General features: G+C 47.9%; 1 protein-coding gene across 1 annotated transcript; it reads right to left on the bottom strand.

The window, feature by feature from the left end:
* Positions 1-301: 301 nt before the first annotated feature.
* Positions 302-23,419, bottom strand: LOC106608676 (DNA-directed RNA polymerase II subunit RPB1). The gene is made up of 28 exons (XM_014206776.3): positions 23,072-23,419; positions 22,055-22,187; positions 21,743-21,879; positions 21,013-21,189; positions 20,544-20,825; positions 20,271-20,432; positions 19,695-19,915; positions 19,430-19,562; positions 19,185-19,309; positions 18,634-18,844; positions 18,210-18,419; positions 17,903-18,071; positions 17,605-17,699; positions 17,204-17,407; positions 16,430-16,652; positions 15,965-16,148; positions 15,031-15,202; positions 14,687-14,792; positions 13,515-13,720; positions 13,018-13,281; positions 12,674-12,881; positions 12,344-12,549; positions 9,676-9,858; positions 7,420-7,623; positions 6,912-7,098; positions 6,504-6,617; positions 4,632-4,781; positions 302-4,472 (listed from the first exon to the last, which is right to left on the bottom strand). Exons 1-28 carry the CDS (start codon positions 23,156-23,158, stop codon positions 3,313-3,315), a joined length of 5,913 nt encoding a protein of 1,970 aa, XP_014062251.3. The 5' UTR covers positions 23,159-23,419; the 3' UTR covers positions 302-3,312.
* Between the last annotated feature and the right edge of the window lie 252 nt (positions 23,420-23,671).

The raw sequence follows: 23,671 nt of genomic DNA, 5'->3' as shown, positions 1-23,671 counted from the left end.
AGCAAGCTCTCCTGTCATGCAGGGTTTTTAACTAGGAGATGAGATGAATCGTATTGCAGTAGCTATGATAACTATAGTGATGAGCCCTGAAAAAGAAACCAATAGCCCTTACAGCAGTTTTATTGTATATGGGGCTATTGATAAAAACCTCAGATCCAGAAGGCGTTCACCCTAACCCCAAATTCTAGTCTTACCCAAGAATACTTCCTCTTATACATATCCACTTATATAAAAGGGATTTGTTAAATCCCTCAGTTTACTGGTAGTACTGACAGCAACTCTTACAAATAAGACACACAACCTGTAGTAAAACTTTATTTTTTTTCTCAAGTCAAAAAAACAAAACATACAGAGAATGACATATTGGATTGATTTCAATACAGTGGCAATTTATTTTAATCCTTCCTTTTCCCCAGACACCCTGTCCAGTCTTTTCTCCAACTCAAGAAAACCCTGTCTCTCCTTCGACCGACACACACACACACACACACACACACACAACACACACACACACACACACACACACACACAGAGTCCTGGTATGTTTGAATTGACTGGACGACACAGGTAAATCAATGGGATATGATGGTAGTGGACAAAGTCACCATGTCATGAGGCGATTATGGGAGAGACCAACTGCATGGATTTCAACAGTGTATTGCCAACACCTGTATCCAATGCAGGTGGTACAGTCCAGTCAATTCAAAATCACCGCTGTTGAAACACATTTGGTAGACAGGGCGAGTTGTACCAAAAACGTTCCTGACCATGAACCAGATTAAGATCCCAACAAATTCAGACTGCATCCGAGTACCAGTCCCACCATGGAAGTCCACAGGGATCGAATTCCATTCCCTCAGGACTCCCAGTTCCATACAGTACTCCACCCCCCTCCCTCCCACCAACGCCGAGATTACCAATCACAGGTACATACACTGGTAGAAAAAAGGACAAACACCGATTTCAGAAAATAATCAGTATCACTTGTGGATGAAGAGGGGGGAAGGAAAGCCAGCTAGTCCAATCAAAAGTGGGGAACGTATCATTTCCTGTCCTACTGCTTGGAGGGAACACCAGAGGAAACACAATCTGTGTTCCATAGTCATACAGGCAAGAGAATCAAACACTTGTCCACTTCATCAATCAAACTAGGCCTAGTAAAGTGTAAGAGCACCCGGATGTGAATGTCAAGTTTGTCTATGCTTGGTCCATGGTTTTCATAAACTTCCAAGGATTCACTGACGCACTAATGTAGTGGGTAGGGGGATGTAGAGGCCAAAAGTGCTCCGAAATGGCTGGTCTCCTTTGTTAAAAATCACTGAACAGAAACTGACGCTTCTAGAGAAGTTCTGTGAACTCAACTGAGGGCCTACGTCGCCCTCCAGCGGTCAAGAGCGTAACTGAAAACACTAAGCTGAACATTGCATTTTCTACCTTAACTGTAGTAGAGCCACTTAGCGGAAGCCTCATGAATGGACTGCATGCAACATTTTCCTTTCTACTACTGAACGAGAACGCGGCGGCCATCTTGGCCCAAATTGGAGCCGGAATGGCAGAAACTGAACAAGGCGATTGGGAAACAGAATGGAAGAGAGACCCTAAGGGGGAGAAATCGAACATACCCCCTCCGTTCCCTACCCCTTCATCCAAAGTACCTGAACACAGACCCTCTTTGCAAACAGCTCTTACCAAGTCAGAAGCAAACGAGAAAAAAATACTTTAAAAAACAAAATCATTGGATTCTCAATTTATCCTCTATACTGATTCACACAAGTAGTACGTTTCCCTTTTCTTTCTTAAATAAATTGAACTCATTTACATTTTCTAATTAGAATTATGGAACACGTATTATTGAAAGGTGGGAGGGATTTCAAATAAGAGCGCTTCAACCTAAATCTGGATGATTAAAATGTATTAACAGGTTGCTACTCATTCATAAACAATGACGGAAGCAACGACACCGACCAACTAGTATCCCTCTTCCACCTAGAAACGCCCCGTTCTCTCCTAAAACCAAACAGAATCAAATAGTAATAATATTATCTCATTATTCCATTCTAAGTCTTTCATAAACCTCATACTTCCCAGTGTTTTAAGAAAGAAGTGGTTTGCTGGGAGAAAAAAAATAATCAGCTTTTTGCTGTTGTACACAAGTCTCATCTAATGGTGAAGAGCACAGGGATGCTGGTGGCTGTTTTTTTGACATCTTTCAGGCTTGTCTTTGGGGTGAGGGTAAAGGGGTTTATTTGGAATGTCATAGAGAGGTGACAATACGTCAACATCTCCCTTTCGGCTTTCTGCATCCATGACCTGACCATCTGTCGTCCTGGGCAGTCTTCATTTGCAGCCCAGGACTATGTGCTGACCTGCAGTATCATGGCAACCCTTTCCACTACTCCCACTGTTCTGAACTGCACATGTGTAATATTTTATGCTGTTCATCTCAACGCTGGCCAGCCGCCTTTAGTTTATTTAGTAAATATTTTCTTAACTATTTCATGAACTGCATTGTTGGTTAAGGGCTTGTAACTAAGCATTTCACCGTAAGGTCTACACCTGTTGTATTTGGTGCATGTGACAAATAAAATTAGATTTGATATATCAAAAGCATTAGCTCAATTTTTTCTTCCAACCAAAACAGCAACTGAAACTGAAAAACTAAAGATACGTTTTAGTAAAATCTGCAATAAAGACCACCTCAACTCTACTCTGGTTCTTTTTCTTGGAAGCTTTTTAAGGAGAGAACTACAATCCACTGGTAGATTTTTCAAGGCTTTTGGCAATACTCTCCCCTACAACTATACATCCAACAGTGAAGTTCAGAGAGAGAGAGAGACTGGGTGCTGGGAAACAGGGGGGTGAAAAGGAGGGAGGTTTTTGTCAACGTGGTAACCACATCTCCCTCCCCTCTGCTTTCCTCTACTCTGCTTCAACCCCCTGCATGAAAATTAATAACAGAAACAAAAGTTCTAGTTCAAAAGGCAGCCATTTCTCCTGGCTAAACTGTTCAAGTCTATCAAATACAATAGTAGGAAATATTTTTAGGGACCCCACCCCCCCACCCCCAAGTTGGACAAGGCTGGGGGTACAATGGTCCCCAAAATATAAAATTCACAAGTGGGATGCCCAGGGTTTTTTTTCTTTCTTTGTCCACCCAAACCACGACACCTCCAGCAGAGAGGCTATCCTTCAGTTATCCAGCCCAGGGGCTTGGATTGGGGCAGGGAGAGGCTATCCTTCAGTTATCCAGCCCAGGGGCTTGGATTGGGGCAGGGAGAGGCTCCTCAGCCCCCTCTTCTCCTCCTGGCTCCCTCAGTTGTTTTCCTCGTCACTGTCGTCTGGGCTGATGGCCGGGCTGGTGAGGGTGAAGCTGGGCGAGGGGTTGCTGTAGCCCGGAGACAGGGGGCTGTAGGTGGACCCTTTGGGGCTAGTTGGTGAGTAGGTGGGGGAGGTGGGAGAGTATTTGGGTGAGGTTGGAGAGTATGTTGGGGAGGTAGGGGAGTACTTGGGGCTGGTGGGGGTGTAGGTGGGCGAGGTGGGCGAGTAGGTGGGCGAAGTGGGGCTGTACTTGGGCGTCGTCGGTGAGTAAGTTGGGGAGGTGGGTGAGTATTTGGGAGAGGTCGGAGAGTACTTGGGCGAGGTGGGGGAGTATTTGGGGGAGGTGGGGGTGTACTCTGGAGAGCTGGGGGAGTAAGAAGGGGACGTAGGGGTGTATTTGGGCGAGGTGGGTGAGTAGGAGGGCGAGCTGGGGCTGTAAGAGGGAGAACTGGGGGTGTAGGTGGGCGATTGGGGGGTGAAGCGCGGGCTGGAGGGAGAGTAGGACGGGGAGGTGGGGGAATAAGAGGGGGAGGTCGGGGAGTAGTTGGGGCTGGTGGGGGTGTAGTTTGGAGAGGTGGGGGAGTAGGAGGGGGAGGTGGGGGAGTAGGAGGGGGAGGTGGGGGTGTAGTTGGGTGAAGAGGGGCTGTAGCTTGGAGAGGTGGGGGAGTAAGAGGGAGATGTGGGGGAGTAGGAGGGGGAGGTGGGGGAGTAAGAGGGTGAGGTGGGGGAGTAGCTAGGCGAGGTGGGGGAGTAGCTAGGCGAGGTGGGGGAGTAGCTAGGCGAGGTGGGGGAGTAGCTTGGGGACGTAGGGCTGTAGCTTGGGGACGTAGAGCTGTAAGAGGGGGACGTGGGGGAGTAACTAGGGGAGGTTGGAGAGTACGAGGGGGACGTGGGGGAGTAACTAGGGGAGGTTGGGGAGTACGAGGGGGAGGTTGGTGAGTACGAGGGGGAGGTTGGGGAGTACGAGGGGGAGGTTGGGGAGTACGAGGGGGAGGTGGGGCTGTAGTTGGGGCTGGTGGGGGAGTAAGAGGGGGAGGTTGGGGAGTACGAGGGGGAGGTTGGGGAGTAGCCTGGGCTTTGGGGGGTGTATCCCCCAGGAGAGCGGGGCTCGTAGGCCGGGGAGGTGGGCGAGTAGTTGGGAGACATCGCACCTCCTGGAAAAGTAAAAACGTAGAGACATGAGAAATAAAGAAAACTTGTACACAGAACATCAAGCTTCAGTGTTATTCCTCTAACATGGAAAAAGGTAATGCAGTCACTCCTGTGTCAGTTGGTATTTCAAACCAAACTGGTTGTTTTGAATGGTGACCAACCTGGAGAGGGGATGTAGGGGCTGGCTGGCCCCGGGGACCCAGGAGATCCAGGGGTAGGGGACCAGGCCGGGGAGTAGCCCGGAGAGAAGCCACTGGCGTCGGATGCTGCGCTGGGAGAGAAGCCTGCTGCTCCGGGAGTCATCCCGCTACCTGGAGGTCAGAAAGAGTCAGGGCATGAGTCACCGGAACAGTAGAGAGTCAGGGCATGAGTCACCGGAACAGTAGAGAGTCAGGGCATGAGTCACCGGAACAGTAGAGAGTCAGGGCATGAGTCACCGGAACAGTAGAGAGTCAGGGCATGAGTCGCCGGAACAGTAGAGAGTCAGGGCATGAGTCGCCGGAACAGTAGAGAGTCAGGGCATGAGTCGCCGGAACAGTAGAGAGTCAGGGCATGAGTCGCCGGAACAGTAGAGAGTCAGGGCATGAGTCGCCGGAAGCAGTAGAGAGTCAGGGCATGAGTCGCCGGAACAGTAGAGAGTCAGGGCATGAGTCGCCGGAACAGTAGAGAGTCAGGGCATGAGTCGCCGGAACAGTAGAGAGTCAGGGCATGAGTCGCCGGAACAGTAGAGAGTCAGGGCATGAGTCGCCGGAACAGTAGACAGTCAGGGCATGAGTCGCCGGAACAGTAGACAGTCAGGGCATGAGTCGCCGGAACAGTAGACAGTCAGGGCATGAGTCGCCGGAACAGTAGAGAGTCAGGGCATGAGTCGCCGGAACAGTAGAGAGTCAGGGCATGAGTCGCCGGAACAGTAGAGAGTCAGGGCATGAGTCGCCGGAACAGTAGAGAGTCAGGGCATGAGTCGCCGGAACAGTAGAGAGTCAGGGCATGAGTCACCGGAACAGTAGAGAGTCAGGGCATGAGTCACCGGAACAGTAGAGAGTCAGGGCATGAGTCACCGGAACAGTAGAGAGTCAGGGCATGAGTCACCGGAACAGTAGAGAGTCAGGGCATGAGTCACCGGAACAGTAGAGAGTCAGGGCATGAGTCACCGGAACAGTAGAGAGTCAGGGCATGAGTCACCGGAACAGTAGAGAGTCAGGGCATGAGTCACCGGAACAGTAGAGAGTCAGGGCATGAGTCACCGGAACAGTAGAGAGTCAGGGCATGAGTCACCGGAACAGTAGAGAGTCAGGGCATGAGTCACCGGAACAGTAGAGAGTCAGGGCATGGGCCAACGGAACAGTAGAGAGTCAGGGCATGAGTCACCGGAACAGTAGAGAGTCAGGGCATGAGTCAACGGAACAGTAGACAGTCAGGGCATGAGTCACCGGAACAGTAGAGAGTCAGGGCATGAGTCACCGGAACAGTAGAGAGTCAGGGCATGAGTCACCGGAACAGTAGAGAGTCAGGGCATGAGTCACCGGAACAGTAGAGAGTCAGGGCATGAGTCACCGGAACAGTAGAGAGTCAGGGCATGAGTCACCGGAACAGTAGAGAGTCAGGGCATGAGTCACCGGAACAGTAGAGAGTCAGGGCATGAGTCACCGGAACAGTAGAGAGTCAGGGCATGAGTCACCGGAACAGTAGAGAGTCAGGGCATGAGTCACCGGAACAGTAGAGAGTCAGGGCATGAGTCACCGGAACAGTAGAGTCAGGGCATGAGTCAACGGAACAGTAGAGAGTCAGGGCATGAGTCACCGGAACAGTAGAGAGTCAGGGCATGAGTCACCGGAACAGTAGAGTCAGGGCATGAGTCAACGGAACAGTAGAGAGTCAGGGCACGAGTCACCGGAACAGTAGAGAGTCAGGGCATGAGTCAACGGAACAGTAGAGAGTCAGGGCATGAGTCACCGGAACAGTACGGTAGCAGGTGGGATGGACCATGCTGTACCCCCAGGATATTGTCAAAGTCCACCCAGGTTGAGCCTTACCAATGCTGGGGGACCAGGCACCATAGGCGGGGGTGGCTCCAGTGTTCCAGGGGGTCATGGCTGGGGACATGCCACTCATGGGGCTGGGCGCCGAGCCAAAGAACATTCCGGTGGCTATGGAAAGGAAGACACATTTTAGACCACATTTCATATCTTCATTGAGATGTATCCATATACATGAGTTGATAAATGCATGGATACTTTGAAGAAAAACAGACATTCTGAGAACATACATGCACACACATTTCCTATGTTGTCTATGTTGTTCAATCAGTCCACACCAATACATTTCAACATACAATCGAAAATGTAAATCTGGTGATTGAAAATGTCCACAGGCTGAACAATTCCATTTCAATTCTTGCTTAATTTTATTATTCACTGTGTGGAATATTCGTGGCCACTCACGTCCAGCCACGCTGATACCAGGGATGTTGGTGGGGATCTCCATGCCGTATTTGCACTTCTCAGCGTCCAGCAGCAGGTCAAAGCAGCCCGTCCCGCAGGGGGCCAGCTGGCCCAGCATAATGTTCTCAGACACACCCTTCATAGGGTCACTCTCCCCGTGGGATGACGCCTCCATCAGCACGTCCACCTGGGACAGGGAGGGAGTGTAAGAACAGGAGGCCCCCTTTTCTCAAATCAAAAGTAGCTTAATGCTGATTTTCATTGTTTCCCACTAGGGTCCGATCCAAACCTGGGAACAAGGTGAGCGGAATCTCTGGCCAATCAGTGACACCTGGACCCCCAGGCTAGGTACTGTACATTTCAGTACTCCTACTATTAAGGACGGTGACTAGAATTGTTACACAAGTCATAAATATGTTCTAATGAAGAAAACTAACTTATACCAATACCTCTGAAACATCCTCCCAGCGCCCTTCCACTTTTCCCTGCCCCCTCACGTGACTCTTACCGTCTCCTCAAAGGAGCACTTCATGAGAGGTCCCGTGTCCTGTCTGTTGATGCCGTGACGTGTGATAGCCATCAGGTGACCGCGGCACGTCATGGTGTCGCAAAGCAACGACAAGTGGCGGTAGTTGACGTAGGAACCATCAAAGGAGATGACGTGGTTCAACTCCCTCTCCAGCGCCTTACGTACAGCCTCGATACCCAGCACCTAGAAAGGAGGAGAGGGGAATGAGTTACGAACATCGCAAAAAATACTGACATGTTTGGGCTATGCGGCAATTCATGTACTTTTCAGGTTTAGCAGTGGAGTAACATTCTTTTTTATATATACAGTGCCTCCGGGAAAGTACTCAGTAGACTTTTTCCCCAAAAAATTACGTTACAGCCTTATTCTAAAATGTACTAAATAAATACAAATCTTCAGCAATCTACACACAATACCCCATAATGACAAAGCGAAAACAGATTTTTTGAAATGTTTGCTCACTTATTAAAAATGTAAAACAGAAATACCTTATTTATATAAGTATTCAGACCCTTTGCTATGAGACTCGAAATTGAGCTCAGGTGCATCCTGCTTCCATTGATCATCCTTGAGATGTTTCTACAACTTGGAGTCCACCTGTGGTCAATTCAATTGGACATGATTTGGAAAGGCACACACCTGTCTATATAAGGTCCCACAGTTGACAGTGCATATCAGAGCAAAAACCAAACCATTAGGTCAAAGGAATTGTCCGTAGAGCTTCGAGATAGGATTGTGTCAAGGCACAGATCTAGAGAAGGGTACCAAAAAGGTTCTGCTGAATTGAAGGTCCCCAAGAACACAGTGGCCTCCATCATTCTTAAATGGAAGAAGTTTGGAAACACCAAGACTCTTCCTAGAGGTGGCTGCCTGGCCAAACTGAGCAAACGTGGAAGAAGGGCCTTGGTCAGGTAGGTGACCAAGAACCCGATGGTGACTGACAGAGCGCTAGAGTTCCTCTGTGGAGATGCGAGAACCTTCCGGAAGAACAACCATCTCTGCAGCACTCCACCAAATCAGGCCTTTACGGTCAAGTGACCAAGGCACATGACAGCCTGCTTAGTTTGCCAAAAGGCACCTAAAGACTAAGACCTTGAGAAACAAGGTTATCTGCTATGATGAAAGCAAGATTGAACTCTTTGGCCTGAATGCCAAGTGTCACATCTGAAGGAAACCTGGCACCATCCCTACGGTGAACCATGGTGGTGGCAGAATCATACTGTGGGGATGTTTTTCAGAGGCAGGGACTGGGAGACTAGTCAGGATCGAGGCAAAGATGAACAGAGCAAAATACAGAGATCCTTGATGAAAACCTGCACCAGAGCACCCAGGACCTCAGATGGGGTGAAGGTTCACCTTTCAACAGGACAACGACCCTAAGCACGCAGCCAAGACAATACAGGAGTAGCTTCGGGACAAGTCTCTGAATGTCCTTGAGTGGCCCAGCCAGAGACCGGACTTGAACCCGACCTGTAATCGCTGTCAAAGGTGCTTCAACAAAGTCCTGAGTAAAGGGTCTGAATACTTATGTAAATGTGATATTTCTGTTTTATTTTATTTCTGTCCCCCTTCTGAAACCTGTTTTTGCTTTGTCATTATTGGGTATTGTATGTAGATTGATGAGGGAAAAAAAATATGATCAATTTTAGAATAAGGCTGTAACCTAACAAAATGTGGAAAAAGTCAAGGGGTCTGAATACTTTCCAAAGGCACTGTGTGTGTGTGTGTGTGTGTGTGTGTGTGTGTGTGTATTTATATATTTTTTACATTATTTGTTATCATTTAAGATTGTGAGTCAATGTCCCAGCTTGCAAGCTGTGAGTTTGGTGGCCATTAGACCTTTTTTTAGATTTTTTAGGCATGCCTGTTTGAAGTTTTCCTTTCTGTATCTATTGGTTTCTGTCACCATCCTAACATAATTTGCTAGGGCTCACCGACCCAAAGGAGTCAAGGCAGAGCTGGCCCTGGACACAACGGAAGGTTGTTGTCTCCCTGGGCACATGTGCATCCAACACGGTCCTCAAATGCTGATTTCTCACATGAATGCACACATTTTGGTTACAGACCATGTACCTAGGCCTATGACCCCTAATCTTAGCGAGTGCAACCATATTAGCAGGCTAGTTAATCGGTTTCGTAACACCATCATAACTACCGTAGCAATCGGTTGCCATCACAACTAGCGTAGCTATTACAACTAGCGTAGCTATCGGTAACTATGGAATCTATCCGTACCGTGAAGATCTCTACAATGTCGTTGGAGGTGGTCCTGACAGGGTCCACGTCCTTCTCACTGAGGACCCTCATCAGTCCCACGCCATCTGTCTCCAGGATCCACTCCTGCAGGGCCTTGAACTCTCCCTCCTCTGTAATGATGATCTTCTTCTTGTTGTCTGTCTGGGGCAAGTGCATGTACACCTAGGGAATGGAGACGAAGATCAATACCTGATGGGTTAACGATCTGGATAGGTTTCAGCCATATTGTTTAGGTCAACCAGTGTGTGTTAAGTCAGTGGTAATGTAGTAACGGATAAGGGAGGTAGCTAAGAGGTAGATAAGTGAGGTACGTCTGGTAAGACGAGGGGTGGGGTGTGTGCATTTGTCAATAACAGCTGGTGTGCAATGTCTAATATTAAGTAAGTTTCGAGGTAGACCACACTATCAATATTTTTCATAGCCGTCTATTTACCGCCACAAACAATGCTGACTGCTTATGGCTTTATACAGCTCGTTGAGTGCAAAAGCCTATAAGCAAACAAGAAAATGCTCATCCAGAAGCGTGGCCGGGGACTTTAATGCAGGCAAACTTAAATCAGTTTTACCTCCTTTCTACCTCCATGTCACATGTGCAACCAGAGGAGGAAAAAAACAACTCTAGACCACCTTTGCGCCACACACAGAAACTTAAGCTCACCCTCCATTTGGCAAATCTGACCATAATTCTATCCAAAAACTATAGCAGGAAGTACCAGTGACTCGCTCAATACAGAAATGGTCAGACGACGCGGATGCTACGCTACAGGACTGTTTTGCTAGCACAGACTGGAATATGTTCCGGGATTCATCCAATAGCATTGAGGAGTATACCACTTCAGTCACCAACTTCATTAATAAAGTGCATCGGCGACGTCATCCCCACAGTGACTGTACGTACATATCCCAATCAGAGACCATGGATTACGGGCAACATTCGCACCAAGCTAAAGGCTAGAGCTGCTGCTTTCAAGAAAACGGGAAACTAATCTGAACGCTTATAACAAATCCTGCTATGCCCTCAGATGAACCATCAAACAGGCAAAGCGTCAATACAGGACTAAGATTGAATCCTACTACACCGGCTCTGACGCTTGCTGGATGCAGCAGGGCTTGCAAACGGACTACAAAGGGAAACCAGCCGCGAGTTTCCCAGTGACGCGAGCCTACCAGACGAGCTAAATGCCTTTTATGCTCGCTTCGAGGCAAGCAACACTGAAGCATGCATGAGAGCACCAGCTGTTCCGGACGACTGTGTGATTACGCTCTCTGTAGCCGATGTGAGCAAGCCCTTAAAACAGGTCAACATTCACAAGGCCGCGGGGCCAGACGGATTTCCAGGACGTGTACTCAGATCATGCACGGACCAACTGGCAAGTGTCTTCACAGACATTTTCAACCTCTCCCTGACCGAGTCTGTAATACCTACATGTTTCAAGCAGACCACCATAGTCCCTGTGCCCAAGAAAGCAAAGGTAACTTGCCTAAATGACTCTCGCCCAGTAGCACTCACTTCAGAAGCCATGAAGTGCTTTGAAAGGCTGGTCATGGCTCATATCAACACCATCATCTCGGAAACCCTAGACCCACTCCAATTCGCATCCACATTACCAACAAACTATCATGGTCCAAACACAACAAGACAGTTGTGAAGAGGGCATGACACAAACTTTTCACCCTCAGGACACTGAAAAGATTTGGCATGGGTCCCCAGATCCTCAAAAAGTTATACAGCTGCACCATCGAGAGCATTCTGACCGGTTGCATCAAAGCCTGGTATGGCAACTGCTCGACATCCGAACATAAGGCGCTACAGAGGGTAGTGAATACGGCCCAGTCTATCATTGGGGCCAAGCTTCCTGCCATCCAGGACCTATATACTAGGTGGTGTCAGAGGAAGGCCCCAAAAATGGTCAAAGACTCCAGTCACCCTAGTCATAGACTGTTCTCTCTGCTATCACACGGCAAGCGGTACCAGAGCGCCAAGTCTAGGTCCAAAAGGCTCTCAAATGACCACCTGTACTATTTATATTGACCCCCCCTTTGTTTTTACACTGCTGCTACTCTCTGTTTATTATCTATGTAGTCACTTTACCCCTACCTACATGTACAAATTACCTGGACTAACCTGTACCCCCGCACATTGACTCGGTACCAGTACCCCCCCTGTATATAGCCTCGTTATTTTATTGTGATCATTTTTATTTTATTTTTTACTTTTGTTTATTTAGTAAGTAAACTATGTCTTGAACTGCCTTGTTGGTTAAGGGCTTGTAAGTCACCATTTCACTGTAAGGTCTACACCCGTTGTAATCGGCGCATGTGACAAATAACATTTGATTTGATTTTGAGAGTATTTAGATGGTAATGTAGTAAAGGATAAGGGAGGTAGCTAAGAGTATTAGATGGTAATGCAGTAAAGGATAAGGGAGGTAGCTAAGAGTATTAGATGGTGATGTAGTAAAGGATAAGGGAGGTAGCTAAGAGTATTAGATGGTAATGCAGTAAAGGATAAGGGAGGTAGCTAAGAGTATTAGGGGCTGAGATGTAAAATGGTGCCCAAGTGAAGTTAAGAAATCAGACATGATGGTGTATTTTGAGTGTGTGTGTATATTGACTGTGTGTGTGTGCCATGTGACCCCTCGGTTACCTTGCTGATCTGCTCGATGCCCTGCAGTGTCATGTCCGTCAGCATGTTGGACTCGATGCACCTCAGGAACACGTCGTCGTCCATCTTGTCCACCACTTCCTCATCCTCATGGAACTTGTTCTCGTCGCTGTTCATGATGCGAATTCGCAAGACCAGCTTCTCGGCGTTGTCGTCATTGAAGATACAGTTCAGATCATCTCCGAAACCTTCAGGGAGAAAAGAGGTTGCATTTTTGCAATAGGTTGTGTAGGGATTATATGGTCCTTTTTACTTCCAACACTTCATTATAGATCCATCAAGCGGTGTTTGCTTGTGTTCATTCATCCCCACCTGCATTGATCTTCTCTGCGATCTGCTCCATGGTCAGCTTGCGGTCAGTCATGTGTTTGCGGTCGAGCTCGATGCGGAGGAGCCAGGGGGAGATGCGAGTCACGTCGAAGTCAGGCATCTCATAGTAGACGTTGACCCACTCCTGGTCCTCCGTCACCACCGTGCTCTGGGGGTTAGGGTCGTAGTAGATGGCTGTGTTGGCCGTCACCTGGAGAGAGGGAGAGAGGAGAGCGAGGTTGTTGTTGTAAAATCAGCACGCGAAGAAAAGGAACAACCTAAGAAAGGAGATAGTTGGCCTAAAGTTGTTGACTGTGGTCTACCACATCACATTCTCCACTGTTCACCTTTCTGAGGGTGGTGTGTTCCAGCCGACAGAGGATATCCTTGGCCCGCTCGGCATCGCGGGCCGCCTGGCCCAGCAGGAACACGGTGAGGGAGGGGGTCTTGGGCCTCTTGGAGATGTTGATCAACTCCTTGAGACGCGGCACGCCCAGAGTGACGTTCTTGGCCGACACACCAGCGTAGTGGAAGGTGTTCAGGGTCATCTGGGTGGCGGGTTCTCCCAGCGACTGGGCGGCTAACGCCCCCACCATCTCACCCGGGTGGGCCTAGAGGACAGAGAGGGAGGTAGAGAAGTAATTACATTAAATGATGTTGATTGAATTAGATTAATAAAACATTTTAAAAGATCCCATCAAGCTGTAGGCTTGGTTTTCTACACCTTACTTTACACTGTTCATTTCAATCTAGTAACATCTTTAGTTCATAGAAACCAGTTTTGGTGTTGACCCTCCCCCTTCCAGTCTCTCCCAGCATGCTGTGCGTGTAGAGCTCTACTCACAATAGACTGGTTGAACTTGCTCTCGATCTCCCCCAGTAGCCAGTCGTAAGCCTCAGTGCTCAGCCGGAATTCGTCTGTCATGCGTCGGGAGCTGAGCGTGGAGCGCAGGTGGATGTTGAAGAGGAGGGTGGCGTTCTGCTGGGCCTGTCTGCTCAGGTGGTCCTCGCCGTTCACAATCACCAGCTTCTTACTCAGGTCTTGGACACCTGCGGCGTGTAAAAGAGAGGGGAGACGTTTTAGAATGTCAGAATGTTTTATTTTATGATTACTTAGCCTGGCTTAGTGGTCGAGTTAAAATTGCTTTTTGCGAGAGAGAAATTTGGTACCAAGATGGCAGGTATCAACAACATTTACTTAGTTACTAAAAGAAGTGCAGCTAGTCCTTATTTTTAGAATGACGCATTGTACACCAAAAGGTAGTCATTGGAATGACAGAATGAATCGGGTAGCATATCAAGTACTATGGTCTTCTAAAACAACACGTCTTTGTCTTCATGACAACAAACGTCACTGTGACCGAGGCACTTTGTGCCCAATTCAGGCTTGAGACACGTAGACTTAACGTGGATTTAAATTAATAAAACATGGACTTAAGTCCAGCATTTTCTGACTTCAGTACAAGTCTGAATAGGGCCCTTGAAGCACAATACTGTACTCCGTGTAGTGCAGTACTGAGTAAAGGATCACACCATCTCTCTCAGCATCCTAGTCTTCATAGCGTTAGGAATATGGTTGGGCACCAGAAGCTTTTTATAGCCGTCTGAAAGGAGCGCAGCTTGGGGGCAGGCCACAGACCAGACTACAATCACTTTGTTCACATGATTTGTGAATCATTCCAATGAATGACATGGTTGACAATGGGTGTGATCAACTTTCACCCATCAAGGTCACTTCATGTGATGGTGTGATAGCTCAGAGGCCTATTCACAATCCAAGTGGCCATAGAAAATGAATGGTATCAAGCTTTTACAACTTAGACCAGGGCTAATCAATACCGCTCTGCTTAGCGTTTCTAACTACACTTATAATTGCACTCACCTGGTGTCCCAGGTCTGAATCATTCCCTGGGTTAAAAACAAGTGTTCTGGCTCTGACTGACTATATGGCACATCTTTAGACGGTCTACAATATGGGTCTATGGTGGCTGCAGAGTGTATGATTGTGGTACCCACCCTCTACCACTCGTAGGGGGTTGAGGTCTGTGGGGGTGCGGGGGTTGATCCTGAAGATCTTCTGGGCGTTCCAGATCATCCTGGCCAGGTTGCATGGAAGCACCACCTAGTGAGGAGCAGGGACATAACTTCTTTAGTACTGTAAAGACCTAATGCATTGGGCTGAATCAGTGGGATATGCTTGCAGTGGTGACATGTGGGAGTGTTCCTGGGAGTACATGGAAGTGAACGAGTGTGCATGTGTGGAGATGTGTACATGTCTGGAGAATCTGGAGATGCGCAAATAAGCCATTGTGTGTTCATATGCTTGTGTGTGTGTGTGTGCGTCTCAGTCCCCCTCTCACCTTGCTGTCCCCAGTGGGGAAGATGGCCCTCAGAATCTCTCTGTCCTCCTTCATCTTTTCATACTCTCTCTCCAGGGCACTCTGCACCTGGGCGTTGGTCATCACGTCCTTCACCACGTCCTCCTGTAGGGTGCGCCGCAGCGCCCGCTCATTGGTGCAGTCAAACCTGAACCTAGTGGTTGAGGGAGGTGGTTTAGGGAGGGACGAGATAAGAGGGGAGGAGGTTTAGGGAGGGACGAGATAAGAGGGGAGGTGGTTTAGGGAGGGACGAGATAAGAGGGGAGGAGGTTTACGGAGGGACGAGATAAGAGGGGAGGTGGTTTAGGGAGGGACGAGATAAGAGGGGAGGTGGTTTAGGGAGGGACGAGATAAGAGGGGAGGTGGTTTAGGGAGGGACGAGATAAGAGGGGAGGTGGTTTAGGGAGGGACGAGATAAGAGGGGAGGTGGTTTAGGGAGGGACGAGATAAGAGGGGAGACCGACAGACTGACAGTGGAGAGTTAAGCCAGTTGACCCTGGATGTGTGGCCTGTGGACAGTGAGCTGCTGTACTTAAGAGCGTTGGCATTAGAGTGTACGTGATAAATAAGATGGTCGTGGAGAGATGGAGACTATGAAATCCAGTGTTTGGGTTTGTCGTTACACTGTCAATCATTACGAGAAGAGAAGGGCTTGTACTAGTTCAAGAACCTTATTGAATCCTCGAATGACTAAGTGGCAATATGACATTAACACAGAGCTTAGTGAGAGCCTCAGTCTCGTCCCAGATCTGTCTTTCCCATACAGCTAACTCCTATGCTTGTTGCCATGACCTTAGGCGTTGGCAAGACAGCTCAAACAAATCTGGTACCGGGGTAGGTGAGCCGAATTACACCACACCCAAAACTCTAGCCGCCATTGTCCTCCCCGGCAATCCCACTTCCCTTCACCACTCACTTCTTCTCGAAGGCCTTGTTGGAGGGTTTGAGCGTGGCCATGTTCTGGAACTCCACAGCCTCCCCGGCCAGGCCGTCCTCTCCGTAGCGTAGCTGCACCACCTGGTTGATGGAGTTCCTCACGGTGGCGTCGTACTTCACCATCACAGACTCCATGGACTTGATCAGACGACGCTGGATGTAACCTGAAGGAACCAGATGAGGAAAGAGGTTCGAAGAGCATTTCAACCACCGAGTCAACTAGCTATGTGATCACGTCTCTAGTCTCCTCTCCCTAATCGTGCCGGGGTCGTAACCTTCACCCCTTCTTACCCCTCGTACCCTTCATTAACCAGTGCTTCTAACGAGCTTAAACCCTGAACCTAACCTCAAGCCCTTCCCCCCACCAGTCTGACCCTAACCCCTACCTCTTCCCTCTCCCTGTCTCTGTCCCTAACATCTCTCATGCCTCAGCCCCTTCCCTCACCAGTTTCGGCGGTCTTCACAGCCGTGTCAATAAGCCCCTCTCTGCCTCCCATGGCGTGGAAAAAGAACTCCGTGGGCGTGAGGCCAGCCAGGTACGAGTTCTCCACGAAGCCTCTGCTCTCAGGGCCGTAGTCATCCTTGATGAAGTGGGGGAGCGTGCGGTGCTTGAAGCCAAAGGGGATACGTTTACCCTCCACGTTCTGCTGCCCCACCACAGCAATAACCTGAGGGCCACAGAGAGAGAGATGGTTAGACAAAGAAGACAATAACCTGAGGGCCACAGAGAGAGAGATGGTTAGACAAAGAAGACAATAACCTGAGGGCCACAGAGAGAGAGATGGTTAGACAAAGAAGACAATAACCTGAGGGCCACAGAGAGAGAGATGGTTAGACAAAGAAGACAATAACCTGAGGGCCACAGAGAGAGAGATGGTTAGACAAAGAAGACAATAACCTGAGGGCCACAGAGAGAGAGAGATAGTTAGACAAAGAAGAGAATTGAAGTTAGTAGGTGTAAATTGAGGACTGTTTTCTGCCGTCATCCATACAGGAATAAAGTGCCAATGATTCTGTGCCGATCAAAAACCCACTGATGTCTGAAACAACCCTGGGTCGTGTTCGGTAGAGCAGACCCTAGTGAAATGTTTTAAAACATTTGTAATGGGAAACGAAAATGTGCATTTGTTATTGGATAGGTTGAGGTAGTCCCTGCCCGTTTCAAAATGTTTTCCCTACTGAACACAGCCCAGTTTTTTTTTAAGACCCCTGGGCGTACCTGAGAGATGTTAATCTTGGAGCCTTTGGAGCCGGCCACCACCATGGACTTGAAGTTGTTGTACTCAGACAGGGACTTCTGGGCGGAGGAACCCGTTTTGTCACGGGCGTCGTTCAGGATGCGATTCACCTGGTTCTCAAAGGTCTGCCTCAGCGTGTTACCAGGGGTGGGCTCCAACTCGTTGTTGTGGGCCTTCTCAATGACCTGGAGAGGAATGCAGGAAGAAAATGTGACGGAGTTAGATAGTGGAGCTTGGCTAGGGATCATATCTATTCTATTCCATTCTATATTTTTTCTAAGCAATTTTCAGGGGATTTCCCCATCATGAGTACAAGAGGAATTATTTTTCAAGGAAAATTCTGGAACTTTGAAGAAAGCTCCCGATGAGAGAAGGGACTTACCTCTATTACATCCTGCTTGGCCTTCTTGATGGTGTTCTGAATGTCAAGGTAAGTCTTTGCATCAGCAATAGAATCACCAATACCAATCGAGGCACCTAGAGAGAGTATATAAATATTAAGAACGGAGGAAATATTGACTAAAATATCTGCATTTAGAATAGTTTAGACACAAAATCGAACCAGTTAATTGTTTACTTCAAGTGGATTTTAAATGAGTTGCCTTTTCCTAATCTGACCATTCCACCCACTGATGCACTCTTTCAGTGCCCACCCAGCTCAGCCCAACCCAGGTCCTTACCCTCAATGAGCAGCCAGTTATTCACCACCGTCTGGATGTTGGAGTAGAAGAGGCGGGTGACGTCGTGGCCCATCTCCAGGAAGCAGATGTGGACCAGGGAGCCAGCAGAGGTACCCAGGGACTTCTTACACAGGATGCCCATGATCAGCTCTCCATTCTCCACTATCACCTGGGATGTACAAAATGACAAAAATAAGACCCTGGATTCTGCACACATTAACAATACAAGAGGATTTTTTTCCTACAAATCCTCATTGCCACATGAGCATCTCAGGGTGTTTAGCCAACTGAGTGTTCAGTATTTTACCTTGGTGTCCCCAGGGGAGATGTGTTTGTAGGGCCCACTGTCCTCCTCGTCTGGGTGGGTGCTGTGTGTTCGGATGGCGTTGATGTGGCCCGGGATGATGAGGCTGAAGATCTGCTTGCCCGTCCAGAGCGGCCGGGGCTTCAGGATGGCTGGCTGGGGCACCTTGCCGTCCCACGTGGACAGGAACATCAGGAGGTTCATCACATCGCCCTGGGGGACAGATCATGTTCCAGAATGAGTGTAGGAAGATGAGTGTGTGTTTTTCGAAGTGCGTGTGTGTGTTTTTTGTGATCGTCTTTAACAATCTTACGCCAACTTTTACAAGCGTTCCATTTTTGTTTAGCATAGTGCTGTGTATTGATGTCTAAAATTCCTGACAAACATTGACTTTGGGCTGATCGATCCCTAATGCGGCCCTCCTTACCCGCTCTAGGAAGACATCCCTCTTGGTGAACTTGCGCACCGCTGTGAGGGTGTCCTGCACGATGCCCATGACGGGCCTGTTGGACTGGGGGGTGACGATCATCCGAGGCACCATGGCAAGCTCCTGGATCTCAGCTCTCGTCTCCAGGGACTGGGGGAGATGCAGGTTCATCTCGTCCCCGTCAAAGTCAGCATTGTACGGGGTGGTTACACTGTGGAGCAGGACGGAGGAGGGACCAGAGTGGTTAATGTCACCATCCAGGATCTGCTAGATGTCATATGTTCAATGATATGTAATGTGTCTTATGCGTTAACATTTGCTTTCAATTTGAGAAAATTTAAGTTGAGAAATTATATTTGATGACAATAGGTTCTATATCAATTTTCTACCCAACATTCTTGTCAGTGTTTACACCAACAAACAATAACTCCTCAGGTATCCTGCCTGGGGCGTGGCCTGTAACTGGGGCGTGGCCTGTAACTGGGGCGTGGCCTGTAACTGGGGCGTGGCTGACAGACTTGAAGGGATCATTCAGGACTTGATAGTAGTACCTGAGGTTCATTCGAAAGGTGGACCAGGGCAAGATTCGGACTCTGTGCCCCATCATAGACATTTTATGTAGCGTGGGCTGTCTGTTGAAGATAATGATGTCACCATCGCACATATGTCTTTCCACCTGAGGGTGACAAAAATGAGTTTATAAAAGTGACATTGCATTACATCAAGTTCATGTCAATCATATTCCTTAGTAAACATTCCATGATAAATAACGACCATCTTGTCTGTTGAGGGTTACCTTGTAGCCAATCTGGAGGTGAAGGTCACTTGGTTTGGGGTGAAACCGCAGGTCGATTCTGTCCCCGTTGTCGCGGATGATATATTTGGCTCCGGGATATTGGCTGTTGCCTCTGCGCACCAGCTCCTGTAACCTGGTGACATATAGGACAGCCAGCATTATAACCAATACACAATTCTGTCAGTTTAATCAATGACTTTATCGCAATGACGTAAAGGTAGATGTCAACGTTTCAGGGTGTGCCCGTCAACGTTTCAGGGCGTACCTGTCAATGTTAAAGGGTGTGACGATTTCAGGGAAGGTCATGTTGGCTGCGATGGAGCGCGGGACGCCCACTTGGTCGATCTGGAGGTTGGGGTCGGGGGTGATGACGGTTCGGGCGGAGAAGTCCACACGTTTCCCCATCAGGTTACCTCGGACTCGCCCCTCCTTCCCTTTCAGACGCTGTTTGAGGGATTTAAGTGGGCGGCCCGATTTTTGCATCGCCTGGGAGTTGAGATTAAGTCAGAGATCAGCACAAGCACATTCAGAACAGATTATCCTTTACAACTATCAGTAATCATTGAAAATGAAATAAACCCAGTTATTATGGGTTGAATAGTTGTCCGTCTTATCAGTTTTTAAAAACACTTTTGAAGCATCCAATAGTCTGTGAATATGTTTTTCTATGTGTTCTGAAATTTCATTTGGTGTTACTTCTAATCTAACTTAACAGTCTTCAATTCAAACCAAAACAGTAAGAGTAAAGCTTTATAGTAACACTACACATCGGCCAGGGTAAGAAGTACAGTAATGTTGTGCCAATTGGTGCCCTCTCAAGTGTCACTGCAGCTGTGTGTACCCTGGGTAGGCCTGGCAGCTCATTGTCCACCATGGTGGCCACGTGGAACTGCAGCAGCTTCACGTCCTCAGCGATGACGTGGGCCGCCGCGCCGCTCTGCTCGTTCCGCCGCAGCTGGTTGTTGATCTTGACGATGTCGGCCAGCTTGTGTGTCAAGTCGTCCTGGGCAAAAGAAACAAAAAGGACACGATGTGGTTAAACAGAGGTAAACGACGGAGGTAAAACTTAAACAATCTCAACATTTCTCTTTAACAGTTAGTCGTTCCTCCTCACCTGGTTACGAGCAGAGCCCTGCATGACGACGGCGGGCCGGACAGCCAGTGGCGGCACGGGGAGTACTGTGACGATCATCCACTCGGGCCGGGAGAACTTGGGGTCCAAGCCCAGGATGACATCCTCCTCGTCCGAGATACGCTTGAAGATCTCGTAGACGCGCTCTGGGCTCAGCAGGATCTTCTTCTCCTGTGAGTCCTCGTTCACATGCTTCCACTCAGCGTACAGCTCCAGGCCCGACCGGCGGATACGCGGCTGGTAGCGCCCACAGCCACCGTGGCCCTGGGAGTGTCAGGGAGAGAGTGTGTGTGCATGGGAGAGAGTGAGAGGGTGTGTGTTACAAGAGGAAACAGAATCAGACAGATGTTACTAAGGGAGATGAAGCAGACAAAGAGAACAAAAACAATACATGTTCTAAGTATCGATGTCCTACAAATGACATGTCGACAAGCATCCCCGGTTAAAGTACCTTCTCCTTAGTGATGTCCTCACTGTCGTGCTCCTGCTGGTCCACTCCAAACTTGTTGTCCATCTCCTCTCCGCCCTCGCAGATGTTCTTGCCTTTACACAGGTCGTACACGTGGGTCAGACGCTTCCTGGGCTGCCCCTTGGACTTCTGCAGGATGTCTTTGATCTTTGGGTTATTCTAGAAGGAAGGAAAGACCATCACATAATTTATGGGGCGGCAGGTAGCCTAGTGGTTAGAGCATTGGGCCAGTAAACAGAAGATTGTTAGATCGAATCCCCGAGCTGACAAGGTAAAAAATGTGTTGTTAGGCCCCTGAACAAGGCAGTTAACCCACTGTTCCTAGGCCGTCATTGAAAATAAGAATTTGTTCTTAACTGACTTACCTAGTTAAATAAAGGTTAAATAAAAAATATATATAAAATTAAAATCAACAAGTCATTGGAACATGTGTAACGCAATTCCCAGAACTAATATGCAATCATTAGCACGATTTATTCCATAGTGCTTATACCCATAAAATGACAATCAATTAGATATATCAGGAGTTAATGTAGTGCTATATATTCTGTGTGTATGCTGTGCAGCGCAGATGTTTGGAGGTATAGTGCTGGTCAATTTCCGTTAGCCTCACAAGAGAATCGAATGCGGGAGCGGATTAGTACATGTTACATATAGGTAGCGTAGCTGCACTGTAGGTAGTGATATGAGTTAGGAACGGAGGGTTACTGACCGTGTCGACCAGAAGCTTGGAGCACGAGTAGCAGACACATCGGAGGACCTTCATGATCTTGTTGACGAAGCCCACGTGGAAGACAGGCTTTGCCAGCTCTATGTGGCCGAAGTGGCCCGGGCATTCTGTCATGTTGCCTGAATAGCAAAAACAACAACGCTTTGATGACATTCCAATACGGTAGTGGTGACCTAACCTTCGCCACAACTGTTTGGGTTTGAGAATAATAATTTAAAAAAATGACTATCAAATTCAAAACAAGTGTTTTATTATCATTGAGATGAAAATTGACTGCCTGGTAACTTTTGGTACCTGCACACGTTTGACACCTTCCGGATCGTTCGATGACCCCTTGTCTGGGGTCCATCAGCCCACCAAGTTTAGGACGTCCTCCTTCTGTGGTCTCGGGGTACTTGATTCCCCCTTCTGTGACCGACATCCGTTTCTAGAGTGACACATCCATGGTCAACATCAAATCCGGTTCCAAAACATGAATAGCCCAAGTACATACACAAAACAGTAAAGCTGTCACAAGTTTACGCAGACATTGGAAAATGGCTTACATATTTCTCAAACCAACCTCTTACAGGCCACACGGGAGACGAATTCAAATAAATAACTGCTACAAAATCAGTAAATGAATCAAGATATGGACAGTACCTACACTTCAATTAGAACATGGTGCTACACTTCGATCAGTTGCATTTCTAAACCAATATTGGTACTATCTGACAAATCACTTGTGTGAGGACCAACTCATTAGATGAAAATCAATTGGAGGCGAGGAAATTGACAATGCAATGATTAAGGACTGTGTAAGCAATGTATTCTATTATACCAAACTAATAATGAAACAAAGAAAACATGCATAACTTTGACTTTATTGACGTGACCTTTTATTACGATGTAGCTCCCACATATATTGTAGGTCATAACAAGACGGAACATCTAGGCTTGCTAATGTTTGTGCATTTAACTTTTAGGGAACACCAATATAGTAGTGCAAAATAGCCAAGTTCAGTAAAAGTAGCTAAAAATGGTCTTTGTTTACATTTAGAACTTTCAATATAAAAAGGGAGTTTGATTCATGATATGGCTTAGCTCAGATGAATAATACTGTGTGTGTGCTGAAAGTTGGTCGAACTTCCTACAAAAATGCTGTTGCTAGCTCAAGCTCCAACATGGCTTAGCTAGCTAGGCTATCTGCAAACGACTTGCTACATCCATTTCATTGTCATAATACATTCTAGGTATTATCATGTACAGTTAAGATCAATGTGAGAACGTTCATAAAGTAAACGAATCCCCCCACCCCAAAGCAAAACCTACAAGCTCATCTGGGCTGATGATGCCGAATTGCACTCTCTTGATGAGGCGCAATGGGCATGCGCTGTCGCCGGAGGGCGGTCCGTGCATCCTGTCTATTCAAAGAGAAGCGTCCTCCCTCGGCACGCCGCTTTTGTAAGAAAGAACAGCTTTAAATGCCACCAGGACTCTGGCCAGGCCGCCAACGGTGACCGGAATGTCTCCGAAGGCGATATCACGAAGACCCACGTTGGTTATTGCCCTTGGAGTCTATTTATTTACGTTTTACTCCTATCCACTATGGCTACCAGCTGTCCCCTCCCTTTTCCTGATCTACACTCCAGTGCGCTCTACGCGCATCTGAGTTTGAAAGCAGCCAACGCGTGTTTATATAGACTGGATACTTTGGTACAGGTTGACACACTCAACGAAGCAGGGGCTGAACAGTCAGGAGGCGGGTTATGGATCTGTGTAGTAAAACGTTAATTGGCTACACAAGATCATAACATGAATAATACATTTCATAAGACGCATGACCAATTGTAGCTTACGTTTTCTTCTTTAACCAATTGAAACATAAGGCAGGCACTAAATTGATTGAAATGCTCACCATTGGTCAGAACA

Source organism: Salmo salar, chromosome 07 (genome assembly GCF_965601325.2).
Source record: "Salmo salar chromosome 07, fSalSal1, whole genome shotgun sequence".
Lineage (NCBI taxonomy): Eukaryota > Metazoa > Chordata > Actinopteri > Salmoniformes > Salmonidae > Salmo > Salmo salar.
This window is presented reverse-complemented; position numbering and strand designations above follow the sequence as displayed.